General features: G+C 35.9%; 1 protein-coding gene across 1 annotated transcript; it reads right to left on the bottom strand.

Annotated features, from left to right (window-relative positions):
- Positions 1-3,709: 3,709 nt before the first annotated feature.
- On the bottom strand, positions 3,710-5,607 carry LOC113342601 (ribosome maturation protein SBDS-like). The gene is made up of 5 exons (XM_026587093.1): positions 5,238-5,607; positions 4,994-5,123; positions 4,689-4,889; positions 4,374-4,541; positions 3,710-4,254 (listed from the first exon to the last, which is right to left on the bottom strand). Exons 1-5 carry the CDS (start codon positions 5,384-5,386, stop codon positions 3,772-3,774), a joined length of 1,131 nt encoding a protein of 376 aa, XP_026442878.1. The 5' UTR covers positions 5,387-5,607; the 3' UTR covers positions 3,710-3,771.
- Between the last annotated feature and the right edge of the window lie 6,074 nt (positions 5,608-11,681).

The following is an 11,681-nucleotide window of genomic DNA, read 5'->3' as shown; positions in this document are numbered from 1 at the left end:
TCCATAAAATTGAGGAAGAGCGTTTGCCATTCGATAATTAACTTGATTATTATTTGGGACTTGAACAACTTCATCATCATCACTATCTTGCTCTCTTTGGTGTTGAATAATATGACCATTCAAATTGGCTTCTCCGTCGCGAGTTTGATGGTTATTATTTTCTCCGTCATTGTGAGGTTGATGGTTATTATTTTCATCGTTGCGATTAAGAATAAGAGCATCCAAATTGGTCGAAATTAATTGAAGTTGACGTTAAATTTCGAATTGAAATTCCCTAAGTTGACGTTGGGTTTCGAGTTGAGATTCCTTAAGCTGACGTTGGGTCTCGGCTTGAGTATCCGTAAACTTCTGTTGGGACTCCGCAATAGCACAAACAAGATCTAAAAGGCTAGCACGATTATGTTTTCCACCGTCTTTCTCTTTGCCCGTCATGGTGATACACAGTTCACGGAAAAAAAAGAAAAGAAATGGATATTGGGTAGACCTATGCGACTGTTGGGCTTGGACCTTTGGAGTCAGTAAAGATGAAAAAGTGGTTGATTGTTTACTGTTTGCCGTAAGAAGTAAAGTTGGAAAATATTAAGGGAAGGTGGACAGAACAGACGTGGGACGGAAGAATAACGTGGAACAAAATTTGTGGAAAAGTTACGGAAGTAGATGGTGAAAATTTGGATAACACTGACACAGAGAGTGTTGTTAGGGTTTTCTGTTGCGGCGATTCTTTTTTTTTTTTGAAAATAAAAAGATAATAGGGTTTGGAAGAAGAGATGCGGAGATCTCGATAAGTAAAGGTGACGAAAGGGTAAAGGGAGTTTAGATGAAAAGAATAAAAGGATCGAAGCCGAAGCTCGTGGAAGTGTGAATAAAGAATTTTCATAGTAAAAGTAGGAGAATAGTTAAAAAATCTCAATAGTGGTTTATGATAATGTGTTCTAATACAAAGACTTGTCCCCTATTTATAGTGAAGAAAATAAAACTCATATATTCCTAAAATAATATAAGACTCAAATTTGGAAAATAAGAAACCCTAAAATAAATAACGTTCTAGAGTTTAATAGATTCTTAAAAATAAGTAATTCTAATAATTAAATACTTCCAAAAATAAAAAGAGCCTAAACATAGAATGGTCTACATCATATCCGAAGCAGGTAAACTCTCCAAGATCGTCAATCCATGTTGTGCTTTTTACTGTTATTATGATGGTTAGAATATAATATTTTACTTAACTACTTTTTACTGTAGATGTAATTTCAAAACAAAAACTCAAATTATCATTAAGTTATTATTTAATTTCATTCTTATTCGTTTTATTGATAACTTAAAATAAAAAGGTTAATGAAGTGTCACATGACGTAATTTGAAAAGGAAAATAATAGTGAAATAGAAATGAATTGTATATATAGATTTATGGTTAATTTTCCCATTTATAAAATAAAATCTAAAGATTTAAAGGCCTAGATAAATTAAGCAGGAAACTCTCGCTTCCTATTGGTTGAAATATGTTTTTTTTTTTTGAGTTTTGTGAAACGAGCGTTTTGATGAGGACATTGGTAACGTATGCTTGGTTTAAAAAGAATAGGAAAAGATTAAAAAACAGAAACCAAATTCAATTTGGAATTTATAAAGTGATAATGTTTAGGTGAGGACACATGGCAATATATGATTGATTTAAAAATTACGAACTTATAAGGAAAACCTAACTTATCATATGTTTGGAATTTTATGGAAGTCCAAATTCAATTTGGAAAAAAAAAGTAATTGCTATATTAGGACTATTTTTCCAAATTAATATATAAAAAATGGAAAAAATCCCTATATTTTCAGCGAAAATAAGTAAAAAATAAATAAAATTTCCACATATTTTCCATCTATTTAATGTATTTTCCCCGCCACACCAAATCAAAAATACATCTCCACGGGGCGGGGCGAAGCCCCGCGCTCACCAAATCAAAAATGCATTTCCACGAGGTGGAGTGAAGACTTGCGCACACCAAGTTAAAAGGAAAAAAAATTTACACATATTTTCAACCTATTTAATGTATTTGCCCAACATACTAAATCAAAAATACATCTCGACGGGGCGAGGGGAAGCTCCGTGCACACCAAATCATGCATTGTCACGGGACTGGGCTAAGCCCAGCACACGCCAAATCAAAAATACATCGCCACGGAGCGGGGCGAAGCCCTACGCACACCAAATCAAAAGTACGTCGTCACGGGACGGGACAAAGCTCCTCGCACACCATGTTAGCAGACTCCCAGTGAAATCGCTTATGAGATTCAAGTGTGTCTGTAAACTTCGTCGATTTACACTTAACCAGATCAAAACAACGTCCAGGTCTCTTCATAAATTTACCAGTCATTGCCTCCCGTTATCCATTTCCAAAAGTCAGTAAAGGGGATGAATTGGTTTTGTTGACAGCTGACTTATTTCAAGAGGGGCACCCAGTTGCAGTCAACACGGTGTGGAGAACGAATTCTTTGCATTATGATCGAGTTTTGGGACCTGTTATGTTTCATTGATATGTCAGTATATGCTTTTCAGATATACAACGTTTCTACCAGAGAAGTAACGCCATGGATTAGTTCATTAGTATTTATGAATGAAAAGAAAATGTCAAATTCATGTATTGGTGTGTAGAGTATGATGTTCCTGTGAATGATAATCCGATGGAATATAAGTCGGCTGAATTCTTAGTAGCGTTTGATATCCAGAGTGAGAAGTTCAGAACGATCAAAATCCCTGAAGGTTTTGATAATTTTGAAAGCGTCTGTGATTTATTAAAAGTTGATGCAAGGATAGCTGTATTGCGTAGGCGTAGGTTATGTAACAGTTTCAAGATGTGGATATTTGATGATTGTGATAAGATGGAGAATGGAACTACCACTCGTTCTATCAGTGAGGATCTTCGGTCTGTAGTGACTATCACATTGCCTTTCTACAGCGACCAACCATTCTATTTTCATTCCATTCCTGGGACAGACCAGATACTCATAGAAACCGCAGCGTTTGATGGAGGAATGAAAAGTTATGAAGAGACGGCTGAATACCGAATAGCGCTTGCTTGGATTCATTTATACAATTGGAAAGAGCATACTATGGCTAAAGTTGATATCTGTGCTATTTCCTCTGCAATTCCTCCTAAAATTAATGTGGTTACTAACCTCTGTTCGACATTTGTGGAAAGCCTTTTGCCTGTTCGGAAGAAGCTGCAACACCGTGGTACTCAACCTCAAGAAAAGTGAATATGGGAGATACGAGTCAGACATGGGAGACGGTAATGTTTGAAGCCCAAATTTTTCGTCATTCAAGAACCCAAAAAAAAGACTCAAATTCACATCAATGGTCAAGCTCGAGATGATCAAAATCAAAACTAAGCAAAAGAATTGAGCGAGAAAAAAAAATATTAGAAATTATCAAAACGACCTGCCCGGAGAGGATCACCAACCACCTGATTTTCGTCTTTCTTGCACAAAAGCTACATTGTTTGTGGGCTTAGTTCATGGCATTCTGAAGCAGTTGAATAAAATAAGAGCAGAATTAATGAATTTCGATGCTAAGTAACAGATGATTTCCGTAAAAACTCAAACAAATTAAGGATTCATCGATTTCATCTTTACAATCATTCTTCCTAACTAACTTTCCAAGTTCAATTCTTCCTAAATATCCAAGTTAAAAAATATTTTTGAACAAATTGTTCTTGGCGCCCTAAGTTTCACCGCCTTTCTCAACAACATATCAATTGTAAACAACAAGTTCTACAGCAGATATTAAAATGTGTACTCTTTCAAATCTGACTTCGCATCACGCATGTCCATATCTTCCAAGCATTCGTCAGCAGTGAGAGGGGGGAGTTGCCTTGTCTTTCGCCTCAGATTATGCTTATGCCATTCACTCTTTAAGTGTTCACGGTATTGCTTAGCATCCCCCACGAACACATTGCAGGTACTACATTTGCTTTGTTTCACCTCTACTGCTTCGACTCCAGCACTTCTCTTATCAGCCCCATTATTTCTTGTGGAAATCGACTGTTTCTGTAGTCCCCCACTTAACTTGATCTCATCTAAATCCGCAGCGTTCGATGATGTTATAGGATGATGACTTGGTTCAATGACGTCCTTGTGATCATCGTAATGGTCAATATTGGTATCCTTCTCAAAGTGGACTGATACGGCAAGCATTTCTGACCTTCCATGGAGACTCTTAACCAAAGCATCACATTCTCGGAAAAAACTAGGCTCCATCTCACAGACCTATTCAGATTCAGATATAACGAGGATTAAACACCAAAAACACCATAAGAGAGACATCCCACACATTCTCCAAAAGAAAAGGATAAATGAAAATCAGACTATTTCAATTAAGTTCTTACCAAAGATATCTGATTTCCAGATTCATCTTTCGATGCTATATCTGCATTCCATGCATTGAGCTTTTCCATAAGAGAAGATGAACTTTCTTCAGGTATGATGAGCCGTAATCTCATTGGGGCCCTTTTGATGGGATACCGCTTCTGAAGCTCACGTATAACTTCTAAGGCCTGTGCAAGTCATAACAAAGGATAAATTAGAAGCAGATAGAGAAATGAGTCGAGACTCCTGATATGAAAGAAAAGTGGTTCCCTAATTAAACACAGAGATAACTAAGAGGTGCCACTTCACATATCTAAAAAGTGGGTAATACATACCTGTTTCTTTGAGGTGCTATGAGGATCAACACCAAAGTGAATTCCATGCATAAGCTGCTCAATCATACTAATAGAATATGGACGTTTAGTTTCTGGATTGATCGTTTTCTGCATGACTATGGTTGCAATATCCCGAAATTGACTTGATAACTGAGAGTCTCTTTCCTTCCCAGCAACTTGAAGCTCTCCCTTCTGCATAATCTGCACAATTTTGATACAGCAAGCAGAAATCAGTATTTCCTTCTCATTATGTACAGAACACTAGAAAAAGACTGTGCGCGGTGATGGATCAATGATCAATTTGCCTCAATGCAAATCTTTGATAAGTCGTCCGTTTGAAAGGCAGCAATCATATCTTTGGACTTGCCAAGTACTCCTTTAGAAACATTTGAGTAAACAGTAACCGACTGCAATACTTCATCTATATCTTTCTCTCTGCAAAGCAAAAAAGACTAAGGATATCAGTTCTTCCTTGCACATACTTTTAGATGCAGTACGAATTAAGTTAATTAATTAAAGGGAAGGAGATCTAGAGAAGATGATAATTACATTCCAGAACGCCAGGACAGGACTTTGTTCTTGAAACAAGCAATCTCGAACCGCATTCCATGCTTCTTTAGACGAACAACCGCAACGTTGGTCAATCTCTTTTGACCTACTGGATCGTTAATCACACACCCCCTTGCTCGGAAAGACATATCTATCGAATACTAACAGAGGCTGAGTGAACGAATTATTAAGATGTTGGTATGAGAGACGAAAGTGAAGACTGAAACACAGAAATAATAAGACCACTTACAACAGACTTGCATCTTTTATAGGGGAAAAACAATAGGTTTCCGATTTCTAATTAAACCCTACTTTCCTTAACCTGCAATCTAAGTATTTCCGAAAACAAGATTTCCTAACCCTAAAAACACTTGCCATAAATACACTCCGGGTTAAGCTTCTAAATAACGGCACCAAAGCCAGTTTTGTTTGATAGGAGGAAATGAAGGGATAGAAAATATCACAATTTCATATCCATCAAACGAAAAGAAACAATTAAAGTTATTTCTGTGTATGAAACAAAAATCCCCTAATAAGGAGTAAATTGAGATTATTATATATTATGATCTTACTAATGGTAGAGAGGAAATATCATAATGCTTCGTCTTGATTGATTCAGGTTTTGAGTTTCAACCACTACCACCACATTCCCATGCATATAATCTATCTCTTCGCCTCTTTGCGAATAAATCAGAATTCTTGTGGAGAATGAGTGGATAGTAGTTGTAAATCAGAATTCTTGTGGAGAATGGGTGGATAGTCATTGTAAAGTGTTGAAACATATATTGAATGAAAGTTAGTTACAACAACAATAAAGTGGACAGCACTATTTATTACACAGAGAGAAAGGGAAAATACAGGCTATCATGAAAGACAGACTGGCACAATGACAGCCATACACCTATACTAATTGAAAGACTCTAAAACAGATAAAGACATAGGACTAAAAGTAAAGACAGAATGAAAGAACTATTACCAAAGATGGAGAAGGTTATAGGGAACAATCTTCAGCTTTTCTCTGAGAAAGGAGAATTTTGGTCCTGCTAAGCCCTTTGTCAAGATATCAGCTACATGCTGCAGAGTTTTTTTTTTGAACCAAGTCCCTCACAAAATGAAAATCAATAGCAGGGTGCTTCATTTTACTGTGAAAGACAGGATTAGAAGAAAGAGATATAACACTGATGTTGTCACATGAAATGAGTGGTGGAATGGCTAAAAAGAGATGCAAGTCTCTGAGAAGCTGACAAACCCAAACAACTTCAGCAGCAGTATTGGCTAGAGATATGTATGCTGCCTCAGTTGAGCTTCTACCTACACCATTTTGTCTTTTGCTAGACCAAGAAATGAGATTTGATCCAAAAAAGATGCAGAAACCACCAGTAGACCTTCTTGTATCAATGGACCAGCCCAATCAGCATCACTAAACCCTTTTTGAACAGAAGACCATAGTGCACAATATGTTTGATATACCTGAGAATTCTTTTGCAGCAGTGAAGTGGACATCAATAAGTGCCTGCATATGAAGACAAACCTGATTCACTTCATACCCAATTTCAGGTCTTGTCCAGGTTAGGTATTGAAGAGCTCCAACAAAGATTTGTAGCTCCCCCAAAGCTAGCAGCTGACTAATCCAAGATATTAACTAAATAAAGAGGCACTAAGAATCTAAATCATATACTTAAACATTCAATTACGGAATATTTTACCAAACTTAACCCAAACACTAACCCCGCTCCGAAATATATATATATATACAAGAAACTTCTCTCAAATGATACATATATAGTAGTCATTTGGTTTACAAACGGAATATACGACATAATAAACATAGCAGAAGTTAACCACTAATTAACGAACTCAACCCTGAAGCTTTCTTTAGCGCCCCTAAAGCTAGCAGCTGACTAACCTAAGAGATTAACTAAATAAAGAGGCACAAAGAATCCAAATCAATTAGAAAAAAAAATCTGTTACAAAACCTAACCCAGAAAACAAACCCCACTCTGAAGTATAAATATACAAAACTTCTCTCAAATGATACATATACAATAGTCATAGTTTGCAAATAAAATATATAACATAATAAACATAGTAGAAGTAATCTAACAAACGCCTCGAAGCTTCCGCTGCGCAACTTTGATCTGTCTCTGAAACTGAAAGTGGGAATAATTAACATTTAACTTCTAAGTAATCATAGGCAAGATTTGGAAAACAATAATGTTTCCCCAAGCATTAAAAAGTGACCAAGTCACTCAAAGAAACAAATATGTATATGGACAAACTCCTTCGTCAAACAATGTATAATATGGTTGTGTAATTTCGCACTCGCAAATCCATACCTAATAGTTTGTATGGATGTCGACAATTCCAAACTCGCAAACTGCCGACCAATATATCATAAAAGCTCTAGGTATAAATGTGAAGGAGCGTATCATATACCATACGTGGAAATTCTCATTTCCCATAACAATTCATATTGACCACAAAACATTACAGGTCCTTTCCAAACCATGGAAAGATTAACAGAATCAACAGAGTAATCATAATGCAAATTAAATAAAGCATGGAATGCATAAACTGAAAATGCATGAGTTTATTAAACAAAGACTTTTGTAAAAGAACCAACAATGGTTACAAAAGGGTCAAATGTATTCCCACCTCTTTGATGATAAGCCACGCCTACCTTGAGATCCACGATCCACTGGTTCATCCTTTGAATCGATCGTTGTTAATATAGACTAACTGTTAATCACACAAGAGGTCTAAGAATCTAGCAAAAATAGCTCATACGAGAATCATACAATTCTATCTAGTTGTTTTAAGCCAATTTATGGTTCTACACCTTTTTATCATCTATCTTTAGCATAACTGGGATTTACTAATTCAATTATATTGGTTCTATAATTCCTTAGCTAAGTCACATGAATATCTACAACCTTGTAGAAAGAACCAAAGGTTAATTTGGACCATAAAGGTCCAACACATCAAAACTATAATCCCAAGCCCAACAAACAATTTCCTTAAACTAAGGCCTTTTCCAAAAGAGTATATTAACGGTCACTGGCGGTCAAATGGGTCAACTAACAGTCCACGTCAGCCAAAATCTAGGGTCAAGGTCCAACTCGATCCAACGAGTCAACTCGGGTCAAGACAGGGAACTCGCTGAGTCAACAAAGTTCAACTCGGGTTATCAGGGTCAACTCGACTGAGTCAGCTAAACAATATTGAATCAGACTGAATAATCTCAGTCAGACAGGCCAAGGTCCTTCTCACATATTGTAACCCTAACTCTCTAACTCTACAACTCTAACTTTACAATTGTAACTCAAATACAACTTCATTCTACTCAAAGCATCTATCCACAACATTTTTATTATAACTCAAAATTGATTTCAAGATAACAAAGTCTACCTGCAAATGCAGTTTCCAAGCCTCAACCACACACACCACTACTATCTTTAGCTACCATTGGTCTGCAACTGCAATTTTATTATCTTACAAAACACAAAACTCCAACAGAATGAGCTTAAGTCTCAACACTTCAAAACAACCAACCATACACACCTGCAATTCATATCACATCTCCACTAGACCAAACTCAGATCAACTCTTGTCCTCGGCCATAATAATCCAATCCCCATATTACCAATAATCAATTCAACTCAGAACCACATCATTAACACCTCTAGGATTCATTTGAACAGTTCACTCAACCCACCATAATAACATCCTAAACATTAATCCACATCTCCAATCCCTGTACAAACATCCCCTGTCATTCATCATAACCTAACTCCATCTGCAAATCCCTTTTAAACACACAAAATAACTTCATAACTCTAATCAAGATTACAATTAACAGATCCACCATGCTTGATTAATATCCTCATTAATTCATCCACTGCTTCAGCTCAATCTCACAAAGAAACATAACAAGTCCTCATATCATTATGTAACTCAATCTCAACACAAACCCATAAGACAATCCATCAATTCATACTCAATTTCATATAATTAATTAAACATCATTTAAGAAACACTAATTTACCTCTTATCTCTGAGTTTGATTCCACCTCTGAATCAACACCAATAGTATCTTCATCACTTTCTTAAACCGAGAATCAAACCTTAATCCTTCATCAACTTCAATTCATAAATTCCAGAACCCTAACTTTCAATCTCCAACAATTCTTCGGCCTAAACCTAATTCCTAACAAACCCGTCTTTAATCTTTCATTTAAACTCTCAATTTCATCTTATAATTCTTCTTAATCGTTACTCGAATCGAACTCCAATGCAATTCACTGAGAATCCCTAACTCTTTGATTCACCAACAAAACCACTCTAAAATTTCAATTAACCTCTACCCATGATTCTTCATCTAACCACAGTTCTGTTTATCATGTTCTAAATCTTCATAATCATAATCAAATCTAAGAACCCTAATTCTGCTTCATAAAACTTCAGCACCACTTTCAACTCTTCAGCAACCTCAGAAGCTACTTATAACCGAATCCTCATCGCAGATCGATTCTCTCAAACGAATTCTCTAGATTTTCTCTCAAAAACCGCACAAGAAGAAGAACATAGGAGAAGAAAAGAAACAGAAGAAATGAGAAGAAAGAAGAAGGAAGAAAAGATAAGAAGAAATGTTCTTCTTCGATTTGGTTTTGATAGATAAGACGAACAGGGAACACTAAACACATACTATCCGAATAAGGGGAGCTCGGTCGGTCTAATAGAAAAAGACTAATTTACCCTTTATGATAATCTGATGATTTCTTCTTCGTTCAGTATCCGAACTACACGTTCGAGTAGTCCATTCCACCTAACTTTTAGAGATCTATCCAGTTGTACTAGTTTCGTATCTAGTTCGTTGTTAGATTAATTCCTATTAATTAGCATTCGTGTTAAACTAACCGAGTTATTATCGACTAAATCGTCTCTTGACTAGTCTAATAGCATTGACGAGCTTGACGGTCCTTACACTTTCGCTGCAACTCTGATCTTTCTCTGAAACTGAAAGTCGGAAAGGGTGAGCACATCATCCCTAAAAGGGGTGCCCCGTGGAAATAACATTTAACCTTCAAGTAATCATTGGAATGATCTAGAAAACAATACATGTTTTACCTAAACATTAAAAGGCAACCAATTCACAGATTTAAACAATCATGTATATGGAACTAACTCCTTCATCAAACAATGTATAATATTTATGCTAACTACACTTAATAATAATATTGCGGTGTATCGCCCTATCCATGTCCATAAAAGCTGAATTCATGTAGGTATAAAAGAAGGAGCAGTATCATATATACCACAGACGGAAATTCTCATTTCCAAACATACAAATGGAAATTATTATTTCCCAAACAATTCATAAAGACAAGCAAAGCATTATAATTCCTTTCCAAACCATGGAAAGATTAAAAGAGATAACAGAACTTTCAGAATTTAAAACTAAACAATGCAAGGAATACACAATCAGAAAATGCATGAAGCATGAATTTTTTAAACATAAACTTTGGTAAAATAAAACAATAATCACAAAAGAGTTATATATAAATTCCCACCTCTTTTAATGACAAGCCACACCTACCTCAAGATCCACGATCCATTGGTTCATCCTTTGAATCGATCGTTGTTAATAGACTAATTGTTAATCATACAAGCACTCTAAGAATCTATCCAAAATGACTCATACAAGAATCATACAAATCTATCTAATGGTTTTAAGCCCATTTATGGTTATACACCTTATTATTATCTGTCTTTAATATATCAAAGGTTTAATAATCCAATTAGGTTGGTTTTATAGGCCATTAATAAAGTCTTATGAGTCTCCACAACTTTGTAAAAGAAGCCAAAGGCTAAATCAGACCATAAGGGCCCAATACATCAAAATAGGAAACTAAACCTAAGCTCAAGTACACTTAACAAGCCCATTAAACTAAGGTCCAGTCCATCTGAGTCAACTAACGGTAAATGAAATTCAACTAACGGTCAACGTCCAAAGTCAAGTCAATGGTCAATGGGTCAAGGTCGGATCAACTGGTTAGCCCAGTTAACTAACTGAGTCAGGAGAGTCAAAACCGAGTCCACACATACAACTCAGTCAGACCATAAAATTCAGATAAGTGAGTTAAACTGACTTGGATGATTATAGGCCTAAACTCAAGGTTGCAAAAGTTCATACAATTCAACAACTATAATTCTGAACAATAAACTTTCTCAAATCAAACTTCATAATTCATTAACAAATACAACTTCAGATTACATGCAATTGCAGCTTTAAGCCACACTCAGATCATCTCAACTCAAACACACTCAACTTCACCCTTAATTGTAAGACCATTGTACTTACTAAAGTCCACCAGCATAATAAAATCCAACTCCAACCACCCCTGCACCTGTAAACACCAACACTGGAAGTTCCAAACTTGTGCA

This window comes from Papaver somniferum, unplaced genomic scaffold (genome assembly GCF_003573695.1).
Source record: "Papaver somniferum cultivar HN1 unplaced genomic scaffold, ASM357369v1 unplaced-scaffold_45, whole genome shotgun sequence".
NCBI classification, from domain to species: Eukaryota; Viridiplantae; Streptophyta; class Magnoliopsida; order Ranunculales; family Papaveraceae; genus Papaver; species Papaver somniferum.
Note: the sequence above shows the minus strand (reverse complement) of the source record. Positions and strands in the feature narration are given on the sequence as shown.

Excerpts from the sequence above, each read along its gene's own strand:
- LOC113342601 (XM_026587093.1), bottom strand. The coding sequence starts at position 5,386 with ATGTCTTTCCGAGCAAGGGGGTGTGTGATTAACGATCCAGTAGGTCAA. Across the intron at positions 4,890-4,993 it reads TATCAAAGATTTGCATTGAG|ATTATGCAGAAGGGAGAGCT; the intron begins GCAAATTGATCA and ends AAAATTGTGCAG. Across the intron at positions 4,542-4,688 it reads ATAGCACCTCAAAGAAACAG|GCCTTAGAAGTTATACGTGA; the intron begins GTATGTATTACC and ends TGACTTGCACAG.